The sequence below is a fragment of the Drepanopeziza brunnea genome (genome assembly GCF_022702325.1).
Source record: "Drepanopeziza brunnea f. sp. 'multigermtubi' strain 214-2 chromosome Unknown ctg13, whole genome shotgun sequence".
NCBI classification, from domain to species: Eukaryota; Fungi; Ascomycota; class Leotiomycetes; order Helotiales; family Drepanopezizaceae; genus Drepanopeziza; species Drepanopeziza brunnea.
Genome location: NW_027094076.1, coordinates 2,151,909 through 2,178,562, shown reverse-complemented (window position 1 = coordinate 2,178,562; position 26,654 = coordinate 2,151,909). Strand labels below are relative to the sequence as shown.

The 26,654-nt window shown below is 51.2% G+C and overlaps 8 protein-coding genes across 8 annotated transcripts; 6 read left to right on the top strand and 2 right to left on the bottom strand.

Annotated features, from left to right (window-relative positions):
* Positions 1-611: 611 nt before the first annotated feature.
* Positions 612-1,286, bottom strand: L3040_007764 (uncharacterized protein; the record flags this gene model as incomplete). The annotated part of the gene is made up of 2 exons (XM_007291655.1): positions 612-897; positions 1,066-1,286. The coding sequence occupies 2 exons, from the start codon at positions 1,284-1,286 to the stop codon at positions 612-614; spliced, it is 507 nt and encodes a 168-aa protein (XP_007291717.1).
* A 1,593-nt stretch (positions 1,287-2,879) lies between these two features.
* Positions 2,880-4,910, top strand: L3040_007763 (uncharacterized protein; the record flags this gene model as incomplete). The annotated part of the gene is made up of 2 exons (XM_007291656.1): positions 2,880-3,669; positions 3,736-4,910. 2 exons carry the CDS (start codon positions 2,880-2,882, stop codon positions 4,908-4,910), a joined length of 1,965 nt encoding a protein of 654 aa, XP_007291718.1.
* A 1,720-nt stretch (positions 4,911-6,630) lies between these two features.
* On the top strand, positions 6,631-7,341 carry L3040_007762 (uncharacterized protein; the record flags this gene model as incomplete). The annotated part of the gene is made up of 2 exons (XM_007291657.2): positions 6,631-6,904; positions 7,193-7,341. 2 exons carry the CDS (start codon positions 6,631-6,633, stop codon positions 7,339-7,341), a joined length of 423 nt encoding a protein of 140 aa, XP_007291719.2.
* A 2,107-nt stretch (positions 7,342-9,448) lies between these two features.
* On the top strand, positions 9,449-10,114 carry L3040_007761 (uncharacterized protein; the record flags this gene model as incomplete). Its single annotated transcript, XM_007291658.2, has 2 exons — positions 9,449-9,859; positions 9,941-10,114. 2 exons carry the CDS (start codon positions 9,449-9,451, stop codon positions 10,112-10,114), a joined length of 585 nt encoding a protein of 194 aa, XP_007291720.2.
* A 1,814-nt stretch (positions 10,115-11,928) lies between these two features.
* On the top strand, positions 11,929-12,964 carry L3040_007760 (uncharacterized protein; the record flags this gene model as incomplete). The annotated part of the gene is made up of 2 exons (XM_007291659.1): positions 11,929-12,224; positions 12,487-12,964. The coding sequence occupies 2 exons, from the start codon at positions 11,929-11,931 to the stop codon at positions 12,962-12,964; spliced, it is 774 nt and encodes a 257-aa protein (XP_007291721.1).
* A 185-nt stretch (positions 12,965-13,149) lies between these two features.
* L3040_007759 (uncharacterized protein) lies at positions 13,150-14,782 on the bottom strand (the record flags this gene model as incomplete). Its single annotated transcript, XM_007291660.1, has 2 exons — positions 13,150-14,562; positions 14,633-14,782. The coding sequence occupies 2 exons, from the start codon at positions 14,780-14,782 to the stop codon at positions 13,150-13,152; spliced, it is 1,563 nt and encodes a 520-aa protein (XP_007291722.1).
* Positions 14,783-17,968: 3,186 nt separating this feature from the next.
* L3040_007758 (uncharacterized protein) lies at positions 17,969-18,950 on the top strand (the record flags this gene model as incomplete). The annotated part of the gene is made up of 3 exons (XM_007291661.2): positions 17,969-18,259; positions 18,328-18,684; positions 18,762-18,950. The coding sequence occupies 3 exons, from the start codon at positions 17,969-17,971 to the stop codon at positions 18,948-18,950; spliced, it is 837 nt and encodes a 278-aa protein (XP_007291723.2).
* A 2,644-nt stretch (positions 18,951-21,594) lies between these two features.
* Positions 21,595-26,446, top strand: L3040_007757 (uncharacterized protein; the record flags this gene model as incomplete). Its single annotated transcript, XM_007291663.2, has 2 exons — positions 21,595-24,963; positions 25,016-26,446. The coding sequence occupies 2 exons, from the start codon at positions 21,595-21,597 to the stop codon at positions 26,444-26,446; spliced, it is 4,800 nt and encodes a 1,599-aa protein (XP_007291725.1).
* Between the last annotated feature and the right edge of the window lie 208 nt (positions 26,447-26,654).

Here is a 26,654-nt window from a genome sequence, read left to right as displayed (position 1 = left end):
TTTTGGGGGTCCGTGCGTTCCTCAGCCTTAGCATTCCTTGGCCGAATTTTTTGTTTCCTCCCTTCACACTACCAAAGAAAACTTAGAAATATCATTCTCTCCATCCACATGGTTCCCCCTGCGCTCTCTCTCCCCTTTCCCCCTGTCCCCCCCAACCTAGAAGTTGTACCAAGGGGCGGCCGCTAGCCTGGGGCGGCCGCTAGTGGCTAACTAATCCAACCAACACCTAAAACCACGTCCAGGCCTGAGGCCTGCCGGTACCGTAATACTTGGCCCAGGCGATGAGGATGGATCATACGGAGTAGAAAAATAAGACTCTTACTCATGCGGCCAGCATATCTGTGCCCATATCGAAAACCATCTTAAACTCGAGGATCACTGCGATGAATATCCCGAAGAAGAAAGACCGAAGCATTCAACAGCCAGCCAATGAATGAGAGAAATAGAATAGCACAGTACTATAGCTACACTCCTGCCTCCCAGAATAACCAAGAGGCACAGTCCGTCCGAGCTGCTTTCACCTTTTCGTCCGAAGACTATAGATGGCACGCCTCCATCGTCCCCCGAGAAGCGAGAAGCAACCTCTTCCTCCTTCTCAACCACCCACCCACTCATTCCCCACCCCCAGGCGCCTCCGGATCCGTCCCTCGCCTGTGTGCTCTGGCCTTATCCCTCTTGTTCTCCTCCCGAATCCGCTGCACCATTTTCTTCGTACTTGTATACCCGACGTGGCCCCTCTTCGCGGGCGTTCTCTTCGGCGCCGTATCCACACCCGTGCCCATACTAGCAGCCGCCTCTGCCCCTACCCCTCCGGGCGCGTTCTCGTCCTCAGCCCTAGGCTCGTCGTGCGTCCTCTGCTTCCTGTGCTTGTTCCGCTCCCAAGCTTCCGCCTTCGCCCTAGATGGGAGAAAATTGTAATTAGGGCTTTGTTCGTCGGCAAGTCAAGTAAGGATCTGGAAAGGGGATTGAAATTCAATTTCACGTCTGGTCTCGGGCTGGACCTCGATCTTCAATCGGGAACTGGATCTGAAACGGGAGAGATGGAGCTGGAAACGGGCAAATTACCTCTTCTCCCCCTGGCACATCACGCACTGGTCTTTCTTAGAGTAGACCCAGTCGTGACGTGCGCAGAAGTGCTCGTGGACGGCGCACCAGCCGGTCGTGGTCGGCCTGCAGTTCCCGGCTTTGATGAAGCTCTTTACCGTCCCATCTTTGTTCTTGATCGTTACGCCGCCGGTCTTGCCGATGCACTTGTGGATCGTGCTGGTGTTGGTGATGTGAGGCATGCTTGCGATTTGATAGCAAGCTGTGTGATTGAAGAGGCTGGTTTCTGGAATTAGGAGTGCTATGTGCCGTGTGTTGGTATCGATCTGTTGGTGGTTGGTTGCGCTGATTGGGTTTGTATATTGGAACGATGTTGTGTAGGTCGAGGGTTGCGGTTATGGAAGCTGTCGATTATTTATGAGGGTGGGTGGTAATAGCGTCGGTCAGTTCCCGGTGGTGCCTAAATTGGATTAAAATCTGCTTTCTGCTGCTAAAGAAGTCGGGCCAGAAAGCCGACCTGCTATTCACCATTTAGAATAGTTCCTTTGAAAAAGTTGCCTTAGGCCGCACGCGTCTGTAATTGATATCTAACTGATAGTGAATATATATTTCGATATGCTCTATTTACTTTTGAATCGAGAATAATCTTGGCTGCATTAAATGGCGATGCTGTTCATTGCTAGAATTGAAGTCCTCCAGGAAGTCCTCTCGCTTAGTCAATAAGCGATTCGAAATGTCAACAAAGAACCGCGGGCTTTATCCACTCCAGCTCTCGGACTCGAGAACCATGTCGAATATGTATGAGAGCCTCCTCTGGCTTTGATTATTATTCTCAGCAATGATCGTTCCCTTTGTTTTTTAGCGATTATATATTTACGTTGTTAAATGGCTGTTTATGAGACCGGTTCAAACACCCTAGCCATTCTTGCGCGTCAAGTATGTATCTAAGCATGATGGATCCGATTGCATAACACGAATAGATATATATAAGCATGGCTACGAAATGAGTCGTGCGCGTGGGCGCGAAGCATACGTTATATTTGTCTCTTTTCTGGTACGAGTTTATGAGTTTGCCAATCAGAGGAAACCAAGTATATCCGTCCTGCTTGCTATTCACCTTTTGCGCGTCTTTTCGCGTCCCCCTATTTTTATCTATCCCAAGACATAAATATTGGCATCCATTAAAAGACTCCGACCGACTCCAAGCTTGCCAACTGGACATCTTTTTGCTCCCTTCGTCTTCAAGTACGGCATCTCTACCCAGGGTCAAACCTGGACAGTACAGGCGTGCAAACTTCAATCTGGTCGCGCAGATCGTTCGCTGCGGTTCACGGTTTGTGAAGCTGGATCTTGGTTGCAATCAATCAGATATTTGGAATTCGATAGCGCAGGCAGCCTGTCAGAAAGTGGTCACGCTTGAAGGGGAGGTGGCAAGCTCACGTGACTGAGTATGCCATATTACCAATCCGCCGGATCGGATTTTAAGTTAAGCACTTTTCTAAAAGCCGATGATGACAGCACCATGCATCCTACTCATCCCTGTTGACACGCCAAACAAGCTTTTATTGACCGTTTGTGGAATGGCCGGAAGCTGACTAGGGTGGATACGTTGATGACGAGTTGACCCGACCCCAGCTTTTATTATTTCTTCATTTCGCATTTCATGTCGGTCCAGACAAATTCCCATCCATGTAGCCTCAATTTACATTGCCAGCGACAACAGCGACAACAACAAAAAACACCACATTCACCACCACCGGCAACGACAACGACGTCAACCACAACCACAGAATACAGTCCCAGAATCGATCCGGAGGAAGGTATAGCGGACCAGGATGAATGCACATACCCAGAGCCAAGCGGAAGCCCAGACTGCCAGGGCAATCGAGAGGCAACAGTATCAACAACAACAACAACAATTTTACCAGTCCGAGCTCTTCAAAACGCCCCCCTCGCTGTCGCTGTCCTCCGACAACGCGCCCAACATCGCATTCGGCAGCGAAGAGGATGACCCGATAGTCGATGAAGGAGGTGCAGTGAGCAAAGATGCTCCTGCAGCGTCGCCGTCGCCGTCGCCGACAACGTCAACCCCAACGCCAACGTCAACAAATCCCGAGGACACGCGCACGAGGCTCGAAACCACCATCATCGTGCTCTCCCTCTGCGCCTCGGTATTCCTCGCCGCTCTCGACACGACCATTGTCACCACCGCCTTGCCGACCATCAGCGAGCACTTCCACTCCGGCGCGGGATACACATGGATCGGATCTGCGTATCTGCTCGCGAACGCGGCGAGCGTGCCTTCATGGGGTAAATTCTCGGATATCTGGGGACGGAAACCCATTCTTCTCTTTGCGTCCATCGTCTTCTTCGTGGGCAGTCTGCTTGCCGCGACGAGTGCCAGTATAGGTATGCTGATTGCCGCCAGAGCGATCCAGGGAATTGGGGGCGGCGGAATCATCATCTTGGTCAATATCTGCATAACGGATCTGTTCAGCATGCGCAATCGCGGTGCGTACTATGGCATCATTGGAATGGTGTGGGCATTCGCGAGCGCCGTAGGCCCCATCTTAGGAGGAGTGTTTACGGAGAAAGTAAGCTGGAGGTGGTGCTTTTACATCAACTGTAGGTCGCCCATTTTTACTCGATACTCGGATAAGCTCTCAAGAATACATGTCTAACATCTGGTAGTACCGATCACCGGCATTGTCATTATCTTGCTTTTCTTCTTTTTGCATCTCCACAACCCTCGAACGCCGGTCTGGGATGGCCTCAAAGCCGTGGACTGGGCTGGGTCCCTCACCGTCGTGGGTGGGACGTTGATGCTCCTCCTCGGCCTCGAATTCGGGGGCGTCACACATCCTTGGGACTCGGCAACCGTCATCTGCTTGATTGTGTTTGGGGTGGTGATGGCAGGTCTCTTTGTATTCAACGAGTGGAAACTCGCCCGCTACCCTTTGATGCCGATTCGCATCTTCAAGCATCGCTCTAACATTGCTTCCCTCGGCGTCTGTTTCTGCCATGGCTTTGTCTTCATTGCAGGAACCTACTACGCGCCCCTCTATTTTCAAGTTATCCTCGGCGCTACTCCTCTCCTCTCAGGAGTCTATCTATTACCCTTCGCCATGTCACTATCTATCATCTCCGGCCTCACAGGTGTCTTCATTAAAAAGACGGGAAAATACATCCCCATGATCTGGTCTGGCATGTTCGTCCTCGTCCTCGGGTTCGGCTTATACATCGACTTCCCGCGTCATTCCGGCTGGGCCAAAATCATCCTCTACCAGATCGTAGCTGGGATCGGCGTCGGGCCAAACTTCCAATCTCCTCTACTCGCATTGCAGGCCATGATCGCGCCCAGAGACATTGCAACCGCCACCGCAACGTTCGGATTCACGCGCAATCTTGCAACCTCCATCTCCGTCGTCATCGGCGGCGTTGTCTTCCAAAACGAGATGCAGAAACGTTACCCAGCTCTCCTTGCTGCTCTCGGCCCCGAGACGGCCGCTTCACTAACCGGGGGCTCGGCCGGCGCGAGTGTTGGTATTGTTGCGCAGCTGCCAAATACGCAGAGAGAGATTGCGAGGGATGCTTTCTATGAGAGTCTGCGATCGATGTGGATTATGTACGTCGCGTTTGCGGCGCTTGGACTAGTATGTAGTGCATTTGTGGGCAGTTATGTGTTGAGTAAGGAGCATCAGGAGATGAAGACGGGCTTGGTTGAGGAAGAGAAGAATAGAAAGGGGAATTTAGAGAAAGCGAAGATGAGCAGGGAAGCGGCGCGGGATAAGGAAAAGGGCAGTCGAGAGGCCGAGAAGGCTGCTGCGAGGAGAGAACAGGGTGATGTTCCTAAAGAGGAGGTTTGATGGTTTTTATGTGGGGGAAGAGGGGAGAGGGAGGAAGAATAGGTGCATTTGTTTGGCGTTGCAGGAATATCTAGCGAGGCTGCTGCATTTGGTGGCGTCTGGGTATTTTTTATACTCTCAGCAGCTATCGCGATCTAGCTTTTTTCGTATTGTTGTAATATAAAATAATACTGCTTTTCCAGTAGGAGAGCGTTCGTTTTCTCATTGCCAAGTAGATACTTCATTTCTTTCCCCCTCTAGAATCTGAGCAAGTCTTATTAATAATTTGGATATGAAATCTACCCAGATATAAGATAAATTCACAGGAACAGGCCGTCTGCTGAACTAATTAACTAGCTAGTTAGTTGTATACTACTTGTAGGCCGTCGGACTTCCGGACTCTCGACATTTATTATAATTTCAATTAATCAAAACATGATGGATAGAGATGCGACGCCGACATACACACATATACACAGGACCTCGCTTACGGCTCGCCTGCTTGCTTGCTCAATTGATCCTCGCTTATATATTTACTTTACTCTATCTTAATTTTCTGACTACGCCTGGCCTTGTGTTTAGTATGTACGCCATACGGCAAGTAAGTAAGTAAGCACGAGGCTAAAACCCACGCCAGACTAAATTGAAACGAGGGCTGGAGCACGGTGGTGTCGAAACACACAGTAGCTCAGCTCGGCTGGGCTCGGCTACACGATGGGTACGTGGACGAACCTCGTTTTATTATTTGTTAACGTGCCATAGGCGAGGAATAGTGCAATTGTTTGAAATGTCGATGTTTGGAGTCAAAGTGATTGCGAGTAAAATGCGTATATAATTCAACTGCGGCTCTCATCTGGTAAGTTCATGTATACATATATCCGTGTTCTTGCAGCCAACTCATAGCCCAGACCGTGCCCTCGCCTCGTCTCATCATTCAACTCATGCATGCACGCACATACCTACCTACCTACTTACTTACCCTCAGCCCAGAAGTCGCACCGAATAACAAGATCCATTTCTTCAATTGCATGCAGGGTCCGTACCAGACAATGGCCCGGCAATCCCTGAAGCGCGCGGATTCCCCTGACTATTGTATGGCGTTAGTACTCGAGCTCTAAAGGCAAAACCACGTCGAATCAGAATCAAATCCTGCTTCAGCCTATTGCCTCTGTGTGTCTGGCAAAGGAGACTGTTGATCCGATCCTGCCTGGCCTTACCCTGACTTGATTCTGAGGCCACGTTGGGACATCTCAAATCTCACACGGTCACACTCATACCCATCAACCTCCTTCCTTCGGCCTCGGGCCCTTCCTCGCGATATATGAGGCGCATGATGGAATGGAGGCGGAGCGAGAGGTGATCGATGTCCACATCGTCCACGACCCGAATCCCCCTACGACAAGTCTTCCGTAACAAACGGCCGAAAAGCACCACATCCCTGTCCTCGCGAGACTCGCTCATATCGTCGCCGTCGACACCACCTCTCGATCTCGAGGAGCCGCCTTCTTCGTATTTTTCTTCGTCCGTATCCTCCTCCTCTTTCGCCCCCGCTTCCAAGGAACGGCCAGCACTTGCGTCGGACAGCTCGTCCCCCGAGGGCGCGTCGTCGAATAAACGGAATTCGAGGTCGAGAGGGAGGAAGCTGCTGAGTCGAACGTCGACTTCGAATCCGTTGACGCTGGTGGGCTTGAGTGGGATCCATAATAACAACAACAACAACAACAACAACAACAACAACAACATGTCGGCGCAATCATCGTCAGCAGCGGCCGCGGCTGCGGCCGGAGGGGTTCTGAAGGGGACGCGGACGCCCCAGATGCTGGAGTATGAGAGGCAGGCGGAAGAGAGAGCCAAGGAGTTGGCGCAGATGGAGGAGGATCGGAAGCGGATGAACGAGGAGAGGGATCGCATGGTGAGGGAGCAGGAGCGTATTGCGCAGGAGGAGTACGAGATGAGGCAGTACTATGAGGCGGAGGCGTTGCGGCATGCCGAGGAGATGAGGTTGCATAGGGAAGGTTCGTTTGTTCGTTTGTTTTCTTATTCGCTTGTCTCCCCATCCCCCTTTCATTTTATTCCATTTCACTTCATATGCATGGGTGGATGGATATTCGGATTTACACTTTTGTAATCACTATATCCTAACTCCATCATACATATGGGCCGAATATCTGTTTTTTTTTTTTTTTTTTTTTTTTTCTTTTCTTTTCTTTTCTTTTTTTGCTCTTCACCTTCCTTCTCCCTTCAAACAATTGTCGATTCCTGATTCTGCAGACCAGCAAATTAACATACCTTTCGAAACACAGAAGTCCGCCTCCACCAAGAACGCGTGAAGGATCACGACCGCCGTATCCGCGACCACGAAGCCAGCTCCGAGGCCTTCGCCAAAGTAATCGTCATGCCGGCGCGAGGCGGCCGGGCCGTCTCGTTCATGCAGCCTCGGAACGGCGCCTGATGATTTCAGTGATCAATTGAGCGACTTTCGAGAATGAATGATTCCTTCGAATAGAGGGAATAGAAGCAACGAATCTTACGTAGAGACTTGTTTGTTTGATATGGGCTATGCGATATAGACATATATATGGACGGCAGCAGGCACGAACAGGGAGAGCATTATGAAGAGGAGGATGGCCGGTCTGTTGATCGAGCTGAGCCGAGCCAAGCTGGGCTGGGCTGGGCTGGGCTGGGCTGGGCTGAATCGACTCGTGGCTTCCTTGAGATCGGTCGAGGCTTGAAATGGGTAAGGCTTGATTGGAAGGGTTGCTACTCACGAAGGACATGGGGATGTCTGTCTACCTACATGCCTGCCTGCCTGCCTGCCTGCCTGGAGCTAGGGCTACGAAGAGCCGATGGATTCTCTAATGATGAATGCCATAATACTAGGATACTAGCTAGCTATAGATCATATCAGAGACGGAGAACGGGTGAAGGAGAGCTTCGTGTGGTACATATATGTAGCATGGATAGATAGATGTATAAACAAGATAGGACGTAACATGGCGTAATGAGGAACTAGAACGAGAACACATTATCAAGATGATCAGTATGATTTATTCTATTAGCCACTTTAATTGACAAACCAATATGTATTTACTATTGCTTTCGGAATGGAAAGTGAAAGCAAAATATAATCCTTGTTTTAATTTCAGTGGGAGACGCTTCCCCTCCCTTTGCTTCCTTTCTTCTGGACTCTGGCGTGATCGTAAATACTAAGCTAGCTAGGTTTAACAAGCAGTGTAGACTGACGTGTATTATCCTAAATGACTTCCGCGATGAAATTATTTTTTCTACCTTTCTATATTCCAAGATATTATGGCTCTTGCAGCTAAATATTATAATAAACAAGCTATTCGGCTCTTGGCAGATCACCTTTATAAAAGCTTCTTTTTCCGAATATTTTTGGCAATTGACGAGCGTGCGACGATCTGTTACTTTGGACTATCGAATTCTGGTTTGATTTTGATAAGGTGATTTATCCAATATTAGATGATAATTTCAAGGGAAGGATGATAAAAGTCGCTTCCTTCTCACAAGAAGCTGACCTTGGAGGAAGGTACAAGTTCTGAATGCAATACTACCGGCTTTGTGGCTGTGCCTGGGCAATTTTTTTCCTTTAAGCGGCACCAAACTGTGCTAACTTATGGTATAGCTGGACCTCAGTCACTGAATTCGGGACTGCAGACTGTCCCGGCATGTTCAAGTGTTACCTGGGCATGCCCTGAGGGCTCTGGTATCGCAGATAACCTGAGGTAAGCACTGAATCATCTAATTCCAGTTCACTTACGATTCTTCGTATTAAATTTTTGAATCCTTTTAGCCGGTTTTTAGTGGCATACTCCATTGTACAAAAGTTCATTAACCTAGCGATACAGGCTGGTGATACAGACTAAGATCACTTAGAAAGTTAGCCCACTACATAATGAAGTGACTGAGGATCTCCACGTGCGGGTGCGAGTAATCGCTACATTGGAGATCCTAGAGCCTTGCACATAAAATTCCGCAGTCACTTCACTGTATGTTATTAGGCCATTGGCTTGCTGATATTGCACTTTGAAAGTGCAGGCTTGCTTGTCGCATCATGGTCGACTAGCCGAGCTTTCATTTTTATTGCTCTATGACGAGCTACAATGTACATGTCATTGCCATTCGTATGAGTACGGGCGCTCTGTAGGAGTGTTTTTCTCATGCGCTTAAATAGTCCACTCATAAATAGTGTCCTGCTGCAGAGACGTGGACCTACTCGCTTAAATCACCCTCGTCCTATCGGTATAGGGAAGCTGGCTTGATTGGGGTGACTCCGCGCTATTTGTTCTAGTGATGACTAGCTCTCGCTAACTAATAAGAAATTGAATGTTAGGTTCGTCAGGACGACCCTAAAAAAAAATGGTACCCTATGAAATCATCGTTGATTCTTGATCACCGGGCGTGTTTTCCCCCTTATATAAAGGACTGAAGCATCCTCCCGAAGCAAAGCACAGAATTCTATAAACATTACAGGATAACTCATATTAAACTTTATCTATTCATATTCACAGCTCCAACTCCAATACTCCTAAATCATTATGATCTCTAACATCATCCGCTCCGTTCGCAACCGCGTGCCAACCAAGGTCGCAGCAACAGCCAGGATGTCGACAACTTCAAGCCTGAGTCCATCCACAGCTATCCCGTTTGGCATGAACATCAGACTCCATGAGCTCCACAACGCCCTCCATGTCGAGAAAGAGGTACCCCTGCAGCTCCATGGCATCCGCCTCCACAGCCAATCCACAGCCCCAAAGCCCCTAACCACCACGTCAATTTCCAACATCCAAAAAATCCCGAACTTCATCGAGCCCACGCTCTTCAAAAGAGTCGCTAGCGTCGCTACTCAATACCTAAAGCACGGTGGCACCATGACGAGGATGCGCGCCGGTTACGACCATATCTTCCTCGAAAGCTGGCCCTGGTGCGTGGACGAGCCGGGCAAGAAGGTACCATCGTTGACCACTCTCCCCCACTCCATTCATTAAGTTGCTGCGTATGGCAGTATGCTGATCCATCGTTCTATGCAGATGGCCAAGAAGCTTGCCGGTTCGAGCGCGCAAGTGGCCAGAGCTACCGGCCAGGTCGCGGACGCAGTCGCGCAAGAGCTCGCTAGGGCGCGCTCTAGAATCGGCCAGCAGATTGCGGCGGCGAGGAAGAGGAAGCTTTGCAATGCGGACATGCAGAATGGGTTTGATCTTTAGATTTGGAGATGCACTAATACCTGGTGAGAAACTTGGTTAACGATCGATGCGGACTTGATTCTGATTTTTTTTAGGAAAGGCTCCAGACTAAGGAATAAAAATGCTGTTCTCTATGATCGATGACCTCTAGCTTATTAGGTTTGAGCTCTGGCGGCCTTAGTACTGCTTGATAAAGCTAGCAGAAAATTCTAGAGTGATCCACAGACATTCTCCCACCTGGTGACCCAATCTTTGTGTCCAATTTAAATCAAATTTAACCGATTCGAGAGAGGGGGAACAATAATTTGATACAACTGTCCAGAATCAAGTCAAGTAAAAACATCCAGCTGACTACCGGAATTTCAAATACAAATTCAATTCAATCTCAAAACATTCCAGTACGGCGTGGTCAATCCATGGATCCGTGCTAACAATAATAAATTATAAAAATATAAAAATATAAAACCTCATGAAACGAATATAAAAATAAACACAATTAAAAACATATAAACAATACATACAAACTTATTTAAAAGGAGTTAAAAAATATTTAAAAAAAAAAATTAAAAAAAAAGTGAGGGCTGTTGCAAATCGTAGACGCTGGATACGACGCCAGTCTATCACGGCTCCCAGTCCTACTGAACTTGGCAACTAGACAAAATTTATCAGAAAATGACCTATACAAAAGCTATCATCCCGGAACAAGAGAAATAAAATACCCTCCGCTCGATATAAAATACGCAAGGGTATTTACGTACTGCCAAGCTCAAGTCCAGGCGGCTTTTGCGACCAGGTTCTCCAGCGGTGGTGCCGCGTAGGAATATAGAGAAAAGATTTTCTGAGACAGGACTCGCGAGAAGTCCTGATTCATCCCTGGGTTTCATTTCCTAGCAGACGATGAGCGTACCTGCTTCACTATTTCCTAGCAGCGTGCTTGATTTAAGAACAGGTCATACCGAGGCAGGGCACCAACTCCCAGCACCGAAAAGGGATGATACAAGTAGAGTTGCCAAAGTAATCTTTCGAGCCCGATTGATCCGTCCCCAAAGTCTGGCCTGGTTCAGGTGCATGGCTGTACTATCACCGTAAAGTGACCGTGAGAAATCCAGGGTCATAAATAAGCGAGCTTTCTCACTTCGGAGACTGAACCGTGGCCCTCTGCCTCTGACAGACAGATATATTTTGAATTTATTCCTTCAATGAACGGATTAGCCATGCCTCTCTGGATGCTGGTTAATCTTGGCTGTAAAATCGCCTCGAGCTGGTTTATTCTGACGATAGTATCACGCCCGATCAGCATACTCGTCTCCAGATAGCTTCAATGATCATTGGATGTCTGTTGTAAAAATGAATGCAATGTGCTTTACACTGAAGCTGTACTCTGGCCCAGGGAAGGAACAGGGTCTGTATTATTAAATGGTCGCCTTCCGTATATCTGGGTCCAGACATCAGATGATAAACTTCTGTTTTGTGGTACACAGAAGTAAATCAGCTGGGACCTAGATGTTGCAAGGCATTGCTGACGGACAGGGGCATTTAATGGTATTTAAAAATAAAATAAAAGGTAATTCTGATGTTGAAATTATGCTGTTCTGTTCACCACTCCGATAATGAATCCTGTCAAATTGAAATGATATCAAGAGCGAAGCGAGAGAAGCCAAACCAAGCCTCAAGTGGTGATGACGTTTGCTGCGGAAGCCCGCTCCGCTCTCCGCCCCGCTCCCCGCTCCCCGCCCAAAATTTCCAAGCTCCAAGCCTCCAAATCAACCTTCTCCACCAACATCTCCATCTCCCATCCCAACCCTCCGACTAACGACTGACACACCACCACCGCCATGCCTCTCGATACCTCCTCTTACTCCCTCGCGCTCCTGCGTCTCGACGGGCGACGCTGGAATGAGCTGCGCCGGCTCACGGCTCAGATGCGCACTCAGGCCGCCGCGGACGGGAGTTCGTACCTCGAGATGGGTAACACGAAGGTCATCTGCACCGTGGCCGGGCCGAGCGAGGGCAAGGCGGGGACGGGCCAGATGGGAGGCGCGCGGGACAGGGCGACGGTAGATGTCACTATCAGCGTGGCTGGTTTCTCGGGCGTGGATAGGAAGAGGGGAGGTGCTGGGCGGGGGGACAAGTGAGTCTTTAATTCTCCCTCTCTTCCTCTCACACCTTTTCTGTCACTATTTATTCTCCCATATATCTATATATATATATATATATCTATCTATCGCGATCTGCCTTGCCTTGCAGCAAGAGAGATAGATAGATAATTCCTCGAGGGAATCGAGAAACGAGACGGTGGATGCGAATAAGACAGAGAGAGAGAGCACAAGAGACGGCATATTGGATGGGAACAAACGATGGCTAACACCGAATTTGCGTGCCCCGTCTCCCAGGCGCCTCGCGGAAATGCAAACCACCATCTCCACGGCCTTCGCGCAGACGCTGCTCACGCACCTCTACCCGCACAGCAGCATCGCCCTATCGCTGCACATCCTCTCGCAGGACGGCTCCCTCCTCGCGGCCTGCATCAACGCGTCGACGCTCGCGCTCGTCGACGCCGGCATCCCCATGCGCGGCTACATCTGTGCCTGCACCGCGGGCTCGACCTCATCGTACAGCAGCAACGACGAGCGCGCCGACCCGCTGCTGGATCTCAACGCGGCCGAGGAGCAGGAGCTGCCGTTCCTGACGGTGGCGACGGTGGCTGGCAGCGATGATGTAAGTGTGCTAGTTATGGAGACGAGGGTGCAGGCTGGCCGGCTGGAGGGCATGCTGACCGTGGGGGTTTCTGGCTGTATGCAAGTGCGGGAGATCTTGGATAAGGTGGTTAGGGAGAGGGGGGAGAGGGTGTTGGAGGGGAGCAGGATGTGATCAGGCATCTTACAGAGAACACCTGCTGTAATGGTTGAGGCATGATACCCGGAGTTTCTGGAGTTCAAAAACGGATGGCAAGCAATATCAAGAACAGAATCAAATGTCTTGCAAGAAGTTAATCTAGCTACAGGCCATAAATTTTTTTAATTTTTTATTTTTATTTTTGGGGGGGGACTTTCATCTCAAAGCTCATCGTGCACCTCGGTCTTCTCCTCCTCGACCTTGACCTCCTCGACCTTGATCTTCTCGACCTTGACCTCCTCAACAATGGGCTCCTGGGCATCCTCGACCACCGGCTCAGCTTCTTTAGCTGGCTCTGCTTCTTCAACTGGTGCTGCCTCCTCAACAACGGGCTCGGAAGCCTCGGTAATTAACCCCTCCGGAATCTTCTGCTTGGCACCCTCGCCCAAACGAATAGCGTCAATCCAACTCTCGATCGCCTCCTCAGTGACATCCTGCTCGGTGATAGTCTCCCCACTCGGCAGCTGCCTCCACCACCCACGACGTCCATTGATGGCAATGACTGCCGTATCGCTGCTAATCTTCAGTGCCTCCTTGACTTTGGCATATCCCATATTCGCCGATGATACGGCGTAGAATGGGAATATCTGGCGGGCATGTAACTTGTGCTTGTGCGAAATCTCGGACAAGTGAGTGATGACACCCACGGCGACGGCGTCGGGCGAAGATGGGAGAATAGCGAGAACACAAGTCCCCGTCTTGGGACCCAAACATTCGGCCTCGAGCTCTTCGGGCGAGGCCAGGACCGGGATGGGTGGTGCAGCGGGGGGTTGGACAGGCTTCTCGCCTTCGACGATAGGCAGTGGTGATTCCGCGGCCTCCTCGGGGATCGTCTCATCTGTGGCGCTGGATTCTCCCGTCTTGCCCTCTTCCGCAGCCTGCGCAGCGGATGATTTCTTGGATTCCTCCTTGGCCTTGCTCGCCTTCTTGCCCTCCTTGCTCTTAACCTTGACCTTGGCCGGCGCAGGATCCGGGTTCGGCTCTGCAGCCTGAGACAGGAACTTGAGCATTGCGTCTTTTTTCATCTCGCCGTCGTACACAATTCCTTCTGCTTCCTTGCCTCCGGGCAAGAGCAACAAAGTAGGGAACTTGTTGATGCCGAACAGCTCCAACGATGCCTTCTCCTTGTCTGTATTGCGGATCTGCGCCACACGGATGCTGCCCTTGAAATCTATCGCCAACGCCTTCAACAATGCGCTCGTCTTGCCCTTGTCGGAGAACAGGATCGCCTTGGCCGTGTCGTTCGACTCCGCCAGCCAGCCCTCCAACGATTTGTCGTCCACCCGCTTCACCAGGTTCGGGATCTTGTCGACAACGGCATCGACTATGCCCTTGGCCGTCCGCGGTCCCTGGTAGTCCTCGACGATTGGCTTCCCGGGCGTCTTTCCCGGCTTCACGATCTTCAAGGTGGGGAAGCCCTGGACGCCCATTTTTGCACAGAACTGCTTGTTACTCTCGTCGTCGCAGTCGACGGCGGCGACCTTGGCCAGGCCTTGCAGATTCACGGCGGCTTTCTCGTAGGCGGGCTGAAGATTCTGGCAGTGGCCACACCACGGGGCGTAGAACTCGACGATCTGAAGGAGAGAGAAGAAAGGAGGTTAGAGGGGTGGGTAGTCTTTGGGGGATGATAGCAGCACAGCTCACAGAGGTATAGTTGGATTGTAAAATCAGGCGGTCGTAGCTTTTGCTGTCGAGCTGGACCACCTTGGAGCTCTTAGGATAGAGACCTGCATTGACGGGGATGGCGGCGAGGAGAGCTGCTGCCACGACGGCGAGGGTGTGGGTGTGGACCATGGTGACGAAGGGAGGGCAGGGCAGATTAGTGTGAGTGGGAGTAGTTGGAAGAGGTCAATTCATCAAATCATAGGTGTCATTGATTTTGAGTAGAAGTTGATTCTGTTGATGTTGGAATGGACGCTGCTCACGGTTGAAAAGGCCACTTGGTAACTTTAGGGGCTGCAGTCGAAATCCGGGGTAAGCTCCCGCTTCAGGGGTGCTCAGGCGGTAAGTAAGCTTTTGGCGTTCGGACCGGGTCGGAATAACGTCACTCCTTCCCGTCAACGGTTATGAAGTTAGCCCTAAGTCTGTTTATATATCAAGTATCCAGATACATTCTCCAATTCTGCCTATTCAATCCAATGATACTATCGCATCAGATCTACTCTATGCGGTAGGCTCGTAAAAGTCACTACTGGTATACATTTATTTGTATTAGTCACGAAACTCCATACCGTAATTCACTTACCCCTTTCGCTTCTCCTTTCTCGCTCCTCTCTTCCCATACACACCAAAAAAATTATATCTACTTTAGATATGCCAACTCTGCCCCAACTTCCATCAGCAGCGAGGAATGGCATGGTGGTTTAGTGGCTATACAGCCGCTGGCCGCTTCCAAGTACACCTGTTTGATAACCAACGACAATAACCTATTCAATTAGGTTTGTAGACTGGAACCTCATACCATCATCACATCCGATGAATTGAGCTTCCAGTTGAGTTTTGCTAAAATTCTGTATTTTTTTTGATATATACTTTCTTCTTCGAGGGGTATTCTTTTATATTCTGTCTGGTAGTAGGAGCTCCGATCTCACATCTTTTCAATTAGGTTTGTAGACTAGAACCTCATACCATCATGCCCATGAATTGAGCTTCCTATTGAGTTTTTCTAGAATTTCATATCTTTTATATGTTTTTTTTGGAGAGGTGGGGGGGGGGAAGGTAATTCTTTTATATTCTGTCTGAAAGTAGGAGCTCCGATCCAACATCTATTCAATTAGGTCTGTAGACTAGAACATCATACCATAATACCCATGAATTGAGCTTCCAGTTGAGTTTTGCTATAATTCCATTTTTTTTTATGTATTTTCTAATTGGGGGAGTATTCTTTCATATTCTGTCTGATGGTGGGAGCTCCGATCCCACATACGTCAACAGATCCGGGCAGACGTCCTCCTCCTCCTCCTCCTCCCTATCCTCCTCTCCTCCTCATCCCCGCCCTCCCGGCTGCAGCCGCGTGAGGTACCGGTAACTCTATCACACAGAAGGACACACAGCTCGTCCTTCAGAAAGACCATTCTCCCATCCTCCGACAGAAGGACCCCGCGGATGGAGCCTACCTACTTACTTACCACGAGCAGGCATCTCACGTCCTGATACTCGATGTATATCCCCTCGATAGCCATCTCCATCCAGCTGGCTTAATATCAGGCGATAGATCCGGACACCCCTATCACCGCGGCAGGCGGGTCAGCACACCTCCTGCAGAATACCAAAGCAGTCCGACGATACCGTAGTACGTAAGGTAGGTAAGGCAATGAGTAGACAGACGGATTGGAATTGAAAACAGGAAAAATCAAGGTACGTACTGTTGTTTGTCGTCCTCGGCTAGCTTGCGGTGCCGTCAGTCCCCCGTTTTCCTTCTTGAAAACGCGTCCAGGTCGGAGGAGGGATACAGCGGGCGCGCCTGCTCCGGTCTCCGCTTCGGAACTAAATCTCTTTGCTATTGCCAGATGGGGAATTTTTTTTTTTTTTTTTTTTGGAAAGGGCTAATACCGATACAGAAAGAATTCGCATCACATCCACGTGATTGCATCATACCCACGGGAGGAGGGCCAGACGGCTAGTCAAGATAAGCCGGTCGAAGAATGTTCAGACTTAAGAGCATGAGCTAGTACAATTTTCCCTTTTTTTTTTTATATGATTTATGAAAAGATAGGTAGGTGATGACAATTCTTGATTGTACAAATCTAATTTTTTGATTGTCTAAATTACAATTGTTTTTTAGTTTGGACATATCAAGACTGAGGATGGTTATGTGTTTGATGGTACTTGATTTGCTTTAAGCTTGGCTAGGAACTTGGATAGAGATCCGACATGACGCTGCGAAACACTTGTAATAAAATGATCAAGATACTTAATTCAAGTGTCAAGATCTTTATAGATCTAACCTAAGATGAAAAGTTTCGCTGACAGGCACTACGTACCTCTGGGACATTACCATTGTAATATCGCCCAGGTCTATTCCACTGCGAGAATTCCCTTCGTCCGGTGATACCCAGACGCTCCCTTCGAGGCATTGAAGGCAGGTTGTAAGTCAAAGAAACCTCTTTGGAAGGCATCAAAGACCAACAACATGTTGATTGTGGAATCGGATTCGGGATCAAGCCGGTCCAAAGCAAGTCACGATGCCAGATTTGGTGCAACGCCCAACGTCGTGCAATATGTGAACTATCACGAGATCGATCGTCAAGTCGGGACGAGCTCTGAACATCCGCTGTTGGTAACCACACCAATCCGTAGTAGCCAAGCAAAAACTCGACCAGGTGTATATAAAGCAAGAGCAAATCCCAGTCAGTTATCGCGGAACGCTGCTCGACAGCTCATTCCGCGGCGGCCCCTGCAGTAGGTAAGTAGATGGCAGATGGCAATCTTCGATCGAATCAGAACAATCCAGATACTCGGGACTCGCCAATCTGCCATCTATTCTCCTTGAGCCGCCTGCAGGTCGCACAGTGTCAGGAGCTGCATATCGTGCATCCTCGGGAAGGGTTGAGTGTGATACCAGGCACGAGAGGTGTTGAATCAGCGATCGTGGTTAAAGCCACGAGAAGGGCGACGAATGTGATTGTGTTCGACGGACTTGATATCATGTATGTCGAGGGAGGAGCAGTGCATCCACACTCTGTTCGAGCGGTGAAGGGGGGTGAGCGGTTCCTTGATCCGGTCGGCATCGAGTCTTCTATCTTCTATATGAGTTTGCTTCTCTCTCGAGGTAGACCTGCGTGCTCGATCCGAGTCCGTATGAGTTGCGAGAGAGTCGTTTCGTTTCATTGTTGCTTTCTTGGATTGACTCCAGATCTCTCCTCCTGCTGCTGCTGTTGTGCTTTACCCGGGGATCTCAATCTCCCCAATCCGTCTCTGCAACTCTACGGATTCGAGGAGCTTGCTGGCTTGGAGTTCAATCTAGTATCGATCGATAACATGACGCCTCTCACTCACCTGCTGAACGTCATTTTGACGATGGCCTTACTTGTCTCCGCCCATCCCGTCAGTCACACCTCTCTCCTCGCGCGCAGCCTCCCGGCCATCCGCCCAAGTGATCCGAAGCGCGGACTCGTCTTCCACGACGCAGCCCTGGTGCAGAAGTGGAGTGGAGCCGGATCGCAGGTCTCGTGGGCCTACAACTGGGACTCCAGCGCGCCGGCCGACCTCCCCCCGAACCTCGAATTCGTCCCGATGCTTTGGGGTGCCGCGGCCGAGCACACCACCCGGGTAAAAGCCTCTCTCTTCTCCCTTCTCCCCTATTTTCTATCCCTTGAGGCCGGCTAACCGGGATCCAGTGGGCAGCGAATGCCAATGCGGCCATCGCCCGCGGCGCCTCCCACCTCCTCTCTTTCAATGAGCCAGACTACTGCACCACCACCGCGGTCGGCGCTTGTCTGTCTCCGAAAGACGCCGCGAACGCGTACCGCAAGCACATGAACCCCTTCGCGGGCCGCGCCTACCTGGGCGCGCCCGCGGTGACGAACGGCCCGAGCGGGATGAAGTGGCTGAAGCAGTTCCTCGCCTTGTGCACCGGATGTCAGATCGACTTTGTGCCGATCCACTGGTACGACAGCGCGACCAACGTGGCGTACTTCAAGAACTACCTGGCGGACGCGCACGCCGTCGCCGGGAAGAACATCTGGATCACAGAGGTACGTAAAACCCGTTTCGGGATCTCCCGAGCCGTTGCAGCTTCGAGAAGGCGGGATCTTGACAGCGGTGTGTGTAGTTCAACGGGTCGGGAAGCGCGGCGGAGAAGACGGCCTTCCTCAAGACGGTGACCCCGTGGATGGATGCGCAGCCGTATATCACGCGCTACGCGTGGTTCTGGTGTGATGCGAAGGCCAGCACGCCGATTGTGGACGGCGCGGGCAATCCGACGGCGCTGGGGAAGGTGTATGGATACACTGCATCCTGAGAGGCGTTCGGTGAAACGCGAGGGAGTTGGAGTCGGAGTGGTGTTGAGATTTTTTGGCGCTCTGGGTTTCTCCTGGGTCTAGTTTTTTGCTGTGCTTTAAGAACTTGAATAAAATATATTTTGTTTATCAAGATTTTGCATCTCTCAATCACATTGCGTTAGTCGAGAGACGTAGTACGTGAAAGATGAGCGTTGATCCGGGTCCTAGCGAGACTGTGAGTACGGTCCTGCGATTGGAGCGGAGATGGTATTCTCCGGAAGAGTGTTTCTAGATGTTGGATCGTATACCGTGGAAGGCATCCGAGTTAGTTGTATTCCGAGGTGTATAGATGCACAGATGCGTAGATGTAGGTATAGAAGTGCAGAAGTTTCCAACCCGTCGTGAAGTTGGATTTGAAGCCAGGAGATACCAGTCAGCCCGCTCGCTGACCCTACTCTTCCATCTCTCTTCGCCAATTCTTCTACTCCGTATAAGGTATACAGCATACAGCCAGTCTTCGTGCACCTGTCGCTTGCCAAAGATATTCTCTGCCACAGAAGTCATCTCCAAAGGAATTTTAAGAAACATCCGCCCAGCTATGACGCACGCTACTATATATAGCAGATGCCCGCCAGACCAACCCCATGGTTCTGCTATACTACGTAAACAGTATTACCGGTATCTGTCTGGATCCCAAAACCACGGTGTCGGGCGATGCACTTGCGCTGAATGGGTTACCTGGCCTTTCCTACCAATCTCCTAAGTACTACAAATAAGTAGTAGTATCATGCGGCTTGCTGAAAACCTTGGATATCCTGGATACGGTTCAGGTACGGGTACCGTACTATCGATGTTTCTAGCCCGCTCGAGTCAGTAGCGCATCGTCCGAGTGATCTTGGGCCGAACGTTCTCTCGTCGATGCTCCTCAAATTGCGGAAGACTTCCTTCGTTCTCAGCATTACCACCCGGGGCGCGGGCTGATCATTGGTCATGGCTGGTATTAATATGTCTTGTTCATTTTTCCTCTCCTTGTACTTACTAGTATTTTGCATGCAGCAGATGTTACGTAGTAGTACATTGACATACCGGTACCGTATATCTCGAGTTTGATCTTCACGAGATCATTTGCTGCGAAAGCGACGGGTCCCCCATAAAGGGTTCGCAATCGAGATAGCTGGCTTGGCCGGGTTGGGTTGGGTTGCGTACGAGGTACGGAGTACGACCAGACGCGGGGAAAGGGGCTTTAGCGACACGCCGACATGTCAACAAGCATACCGGTACTCGGAGAAGAGGTACAGTACAGTACAGTACAGTAGAAGTAAGGATAATGGTCTGGGATCAGGGATCAGGATAAGCAGAGGATTAAGAAGATGAAGTCTTCTGTGCGTCGCTAAGTAGTACGGTAGTACTGTACTAGTACTAGGTACGACTTGTAAGTGTGGTAGTTGAAGGTAGTACCTAGCAGTAGTACTACGTACGTAGTACTTAGTAGTACAACGTTATACTACGTAGTTTATTGCCCGTCCCAACGTGTAGCCGAGGTCCTACTGGTTGTCCAAGTACGGATACGGGTCCGGCCAAGGCTCCAGACCCGCCGATGATAGTTGTAACAGATATATTGATCCCGAGCCCGTGGATATACTACGTACTAGTACGTAGTACCGGTACTGTAAGGTACGAAGTAAGTACTAGTACGCAGTAATAGTAAATCTCAAATATCATGACGTACGGCGTACGGCGTACGGCATACCGTACATACTACCTGGGTAGTTGTAGTAGAAGTAGTAAGTACGGTACTGTAACTCTAATCTCCTCCATTTAGCCCTTGGAATGGTGGGGGAAATAAGACATTCCGGACCTACTACAGTAGTACTAGGTACTACCTACTACCTACTACCTACTACTCTACAGTACTACGGTACCCACTACACTACTACAAGTAGTATTTTAAGCCGTGCCCGCCAAGCGAGTCGAGTCGGTGCCAGCCCCGCCCATTGGCCCCCACTGCCCCACCCCATCGCCCAACCTCCAATCGGATTCAGATTCGCATTCGGATTCGAAGGTGCTCTACGCTCTGGATCACGTAATCGTATAGACTTCCGCATATCATCTCATCTCAGCTCCGAGATTGGTTCGTTGCTGTCGTCGTCGTCGTTGTTGTTGTCGCCGCCGCTCGCCATGGCCAGCGAACAAGTCAGTCTACCCTTCTCGGTGGGTAGTGTTTCCTTTCCCCTTCTCTTGTATGGAAACACATACCTATCTATCTATCCATCCATCCATCCATCTATCCATCTATCCGTTCAGATCATACCATATAGCTATGATTAGCCTTTTTTCGTCTCCTGCTTTCCGGAATACGGTCCGCAATTCTGTGGTTCACGGCGAGATCAGCTGCGCCAGAATCCCAGTGCCGATTGCAAAGACCCAAGACTTCCAAGAGAATCAAGTGAATCACTGAACCTTCTTTTCCTCCCTAAATACCCAGGCGCGATTACGGCCTATCGACAACCACAACGACAGCTACTTATATTACCTTACAATGATACCCACCATGATAACGAGGACAATATCAACGACAACTTAAACTTCTTCTTTACTTAATATCGCATCTCCCATCCGCGGGCTTGCCTCCGGCTCCCTCCACCTCACCCCCCTCCGCCCATCATGGCGTTCTTCAAACAGACATGGACGTTGACGCGCAAGAACCTCTTGATTGCCTTCAATCGCAGCCCCCGCAGCTCGATATTCCGCGCCTTTCTCCTGCCCGTCTTCTTGATTGCCTTCCTCAGCTTTGCGCGGAATCTCTTCGTGTCGCCCTCGAGCTACGGCATCGGAACGGCCAACCCCATCCGAACTCTGGCAGAGGGCATCAATGCCGCGGGCGGCGGGCGCAACACACTCGCCCTGGTGAACAACGGGCTCGTCGGCGGGGATGTCGCACGGGTGATAGACGCGCTGGCAGTGGCGGCGACGGCGGCGGGAGCAACGGTCGCCCGACTGACAACCGATACGGAACTGTTGGAGACGTGTCGGAGCAGCTTGCGCGGCGCAACCTCCTGCTATGGAGCCGTGGTCTTTATATCCTCGCCGACCGAGGGTCCTGGTGGACGCTGGAACTACACGCTGCGGGCCGATGGCGCGCTCGGAGACGAATTCTACTACGACCGCACCACGAACGATGCCCAGATCTACCTCCTGCCCCTCCAACGCGCTGTTGACACGGCCATTGCTGGGCTGGCAGATACGACCACCGCTCAAGCGGCTCTTCCGGCCACGGGGCTGGAATACCCATATACCAGCCTCACGGAGGATCAGCGAGAGACCAAGATCCGGGTCGATTTCCAGGCATCCATCATCAACGCTCTGGCCGTGGCCTTCCTGATCGGCATGGTGGGCATCACGTATCACTTGACAGGCTTCATCGCCTCGGAGCGAGAGTTGGGCATGTCCCAGCTGATTGAAGCCATGATGCCGAATCTACGCAGATGGCAGCCGCAAGCCGCCCGCTTCGTTTCCTATCATCTGGCCTTCGATATCATCTATCTCCCGGGCTGGATCATCTTGTCCATCATCCTCAGTATTGGCCTCTTCGCCGAGACCTCCGTGATCATCCTCGTCATCTACCACATCCTCGCGGGCTTGTCCCTCGCCTCGTTCTCGATCCTCGGTGCATCGTTCTTCAAGAAAGCTCAGTTGAGCGGCTTCTCGGTGACTCTGGCCACGCTCATGCTCGGTGTTCTTGGGCAGGTCTTCAAGCCCACGAGCTCGGTACCGGTTGCGATCCTAGGTCTTCTCTTCGCACCCTGTAATTATGTCTTCTTCTTGGTGTTCATGGCACGCTTTGAGCGACAGGAGATGGCCACCGATCTGCTCAGCGCAGCACCCAGGAATCCCTGGTCATTGCCGGGAATAGTCCTCTGGGTGTTTCTCATCATCCAGATCTTCGCGTACCCCATTCTGGGAGCAATGGTGGAGAGGGCGCTGTATGGCACCACGTCCAAGGGCCGGACAGTCACGGGTCAAAATCTGGAGACGGAAGCCGACGATTCATCGTCCGAGACGGTTCAGCTGCAGGGCTTCACAAAGCACTACCAACCCAGCTGGTTGAGTCGGAAGTTCGCTGGCATTACCAAGAATCCGACAGCAACGGTCGTTGCCGTGAATGACCTGACGTTGAGTGCGAGGAAGGGCCAGATCTGCGTTCTGCTTGGAGCAAACGGGAGTGGCAAGAGTACCACCCTCGATGCCATCGCTGGCCTGAACCAAGTTACCAGCGGCACGATCAAGGTTGACGGCACCGGGGGAATCGGATATGCGCCGCAGAAGAATGTTCTCTGGGATGACTTGACGGTGGAGGAACACATCCGCATCTTCAATCGGCTCAAGTCTGCTGGCAAGCACGATTCCAAGGACTCCCTCCGCAGCCTCATTAGCGCCATCGACCTGGACAAGAAGATCAATTCACGATCAAAGACACTCAGTGGGGGTCAGAAGCGGAAGCTCCAGCTGGGGATGATGTTTACCGGAGGAAGCGCCGTCTGCTGTGTGGACGAAGTGAGCAGCGGTTTGGACCCTCTCAGTCGTCGGAAGATTTGGGACATCCTTCTAGCCGAGAGAGGCTCACGATCCATCATTCTCACCACTCACTTCCTTGACGAGGCGGATTTACTCGCGGACCAAATCGCGATTCTTTCCAAAGGCACCCTACGGGCCCAAGGGTCTTCGGTAGAGCTCAAGAATCAATACGGGGGTGGCTACCGAATCTACCTCCCGGCTGGATCAGGGCACGAGCAGGTACCAGCAATGGAAGGCGTTGCTTCTCGCGAGGTTTTTGGCCAGATGGTCTACTCGGCGCCGACATCATCCCAAGCTGCCCAGATCATCAGACGACTAGAGTCCGGAGGTGTGACGGACTACCAGCTCTCCGGACCCACCATCGAAGATGTTTTCCTCCTGCTGGCTGAAGAGGCGCGCGCCGAAAGTACCGGCCTTCTCGAAAAGGAGACGGACTCTGAATCCGAGAAGAAGATCGGAACGACAACAAAGGCCACCGCAGAGCCATCCCGAAAGCTCGAGCTGCATACCGGCAAGACCATCGGACTCTCCCAGCAAGTCTGGGTCCTGTTTAGAAAACGATATACGATCCTCCGCCGCAACTATCTGCCCTACGTGGCTGCTCTACTCCTCTCCGTGATTGCTGCTGCTCTGGTCACGCTGCTTTTGGATGACTTCGAGGCAGTCGGCTGCTCGCCAGAAGCAGGTGTGACAATTTCCGACGTCGAGTCTCTGGCCGGCCAGTCGCGGTACTCCTTGGTCGTTGGCCCTTCGTCGAGATTCACGAATGCTACGCTCACGTCGCTATATGCACCTCTTGTTCCTTCACAACAGCAAATTCAACTGGTCGACTCTCTGGCGGAGTTCAACGCTTACATCGGTCAGAACTTTGCGAACGTGACCCCGGGCGGATTCTTCATCGACGGATCACAGACCACTCTCGCTTACAAGGGCAATGGAGATTTCTATACTTCCATCTTTGCGCAAAACCTCATGGATGTGGCGCTCAGTAACACGACTATCGGTATTCAATACGCACCATTTGACCTCCCCTTGGCGGATAATACGGGGAAGGCCTTGCAGCTTGTCATCTACTTCGGCCTCGCCATGGCCGCATACCCTGCGTTCTTCTCGCTGTATCCGACCATCGAGAGGACGATGCACATCCGTGGTCTCCAGTACTCGAATGGCGTGAGGCCTCTACCCCTCTGGCTTGCATACCTGGCCTTCGATTTCTTGTTCGTGCTTTTGTCGAGTGCATTGACGGTCATTATATTTGCAGCAGCATCTTCGGCGTGGTACTATGTGGGATACCTGTTCGTGGTCTTCATGCTCTTTGGGCTGGTATCTACACTGCTGTCGTACGTGGTTTCGCTGTTTGCGAAATCACAACTTTCTGCCTTCGCCTTTGTTGCTGCCGGTCAAGCTTTAATGTTTCTAATATATTTCATTGCCTACCTGGCCACCCTGACATATGCCGTAAGTACACAAGACCGCCTGTCCCTTGGACTAAGCTAACACCTGCCACCAGCCGCTCCACAAAGTGGACGACTACCTTCGCGTCGTCCACTTCGCCATCGCTGTCATTACGCCCATGGGAAGCTTGATCCGTTCCTTGTTCCTCGCGCTCAATATCTTCTCCACTACTTGCTCAGGCCGAAATCTTGCTTCATACCCGGGGGGCATCCTCCAGTATGGTGGACCCATTCTCTACCTAGTCCTTCAAGCCTTTGCGCTCTTTGCTTGTCTCATGTGGCATGACTCTGGATCCGTCATGGCCTGGTATCGCCGCCTTCGAAAGTCAACAGTCAAGCCCGATCGAGAGGATCTCCCAACAGACGAGGAGCCGGCCGAAGAGCTGGATCGTGTCAGCGGCTCGGAGGATGGGCTCCGTGTACAGCATCTCACCAAGTCTTTTGGTCCCCTCACCGCTGTCGACAATCTCTCATTCGGTATCAAGCGCAGCGAGGTGTTCGCTCTACTGGGCCCCAACGGTGCTGGGAAGTCCACCACCATCTCCCTCATCCGTGGAGACATCCGGCCGTCTAAGAATGGAGGGAACATCTTCGTTGAGAATGTTGAGATTAACCAAAATCGTGCCGAGGCAAGATCTCACCTCGGTGTCTGTCCGCAACACGATGCCATCGATCAGATGACTGTTGTCGAGCACCTTCGCTTCTACGCTCGCGTTCGTGGTGTCCCTGACGTTGAACACAATGTGCGCGAGGTCATCAGAGCCGTCGGACTCGATGCATTCACTTCACGGATGGCCGCGGACCTGTCCGGTGGAAACAAGAGGAAGTTGTCCTTGGGTATCGCGTTGATTGGCAACCCCACCGTACTGCTTCTCGACGAGCCCAGTTCGGGGATGGACGCGGCATCCAAGAGAATCATGTGGAAGACGTTAGCTGCCATTGTTCCCGGGCGCTCGCTCCTCCTCACGACTCACAGCATGGAGGAGGCAGATGCCCTCGCCAACCGAGCCGGGATCATGGCGAAGCGTATGCTGGCGATGGGCTCCAGCGACTACCTCCGCCACAAACACGCCGACGCTCACTACATCCATCTCGTCCTGAAGTCCGCGCCCCATACGTCCCCCGAAGAGGTTTCCAGCGTCCGGTCCTGGATCCTCCACGAGTTCCCCGGCGCCGACATCGAAGAGCATACCTACCACGGCCAGATCCGCTTCTCCGTCCCTGTCCAGCGACCGGACGCCGGCAATGTCGACGTGGATGAAATTCAGGGCGAGGTGGGCCCGAATGGCGTCGGGGCGCTGATCATGACCCTCGAGGATCAGCGTGAGAAGTTGGGCTTGGAGCACTACTCTGTCAGTCCCACCACGCTGGATGAGGTGTTCTTGACTATCGTGCAGAAGCACAAGGTGGAGGAAGAGGGATATTCTGCGGGAGAGAAGACGAAGAAGCCGAAGTGGAATTTGTTTAGCAGGTGGATGAAAAAGTAGACGGAGACGAATAAGTAATAAAATTTTGTAATACAATTTCTTGCGTCGCGCGAAGGCAACTGACTGGATTACTTTGACGCTATCAGCTTTGATTATAATACGTGAGTGCTTGATAAATTCAAGCAGAGCTCAGGCTAAGAATCGTATCCCTCTCGACGAGATTCTGATAGAGGCAGATAGGTAGTGAAGGTGCTTTTACTTTGAAGAC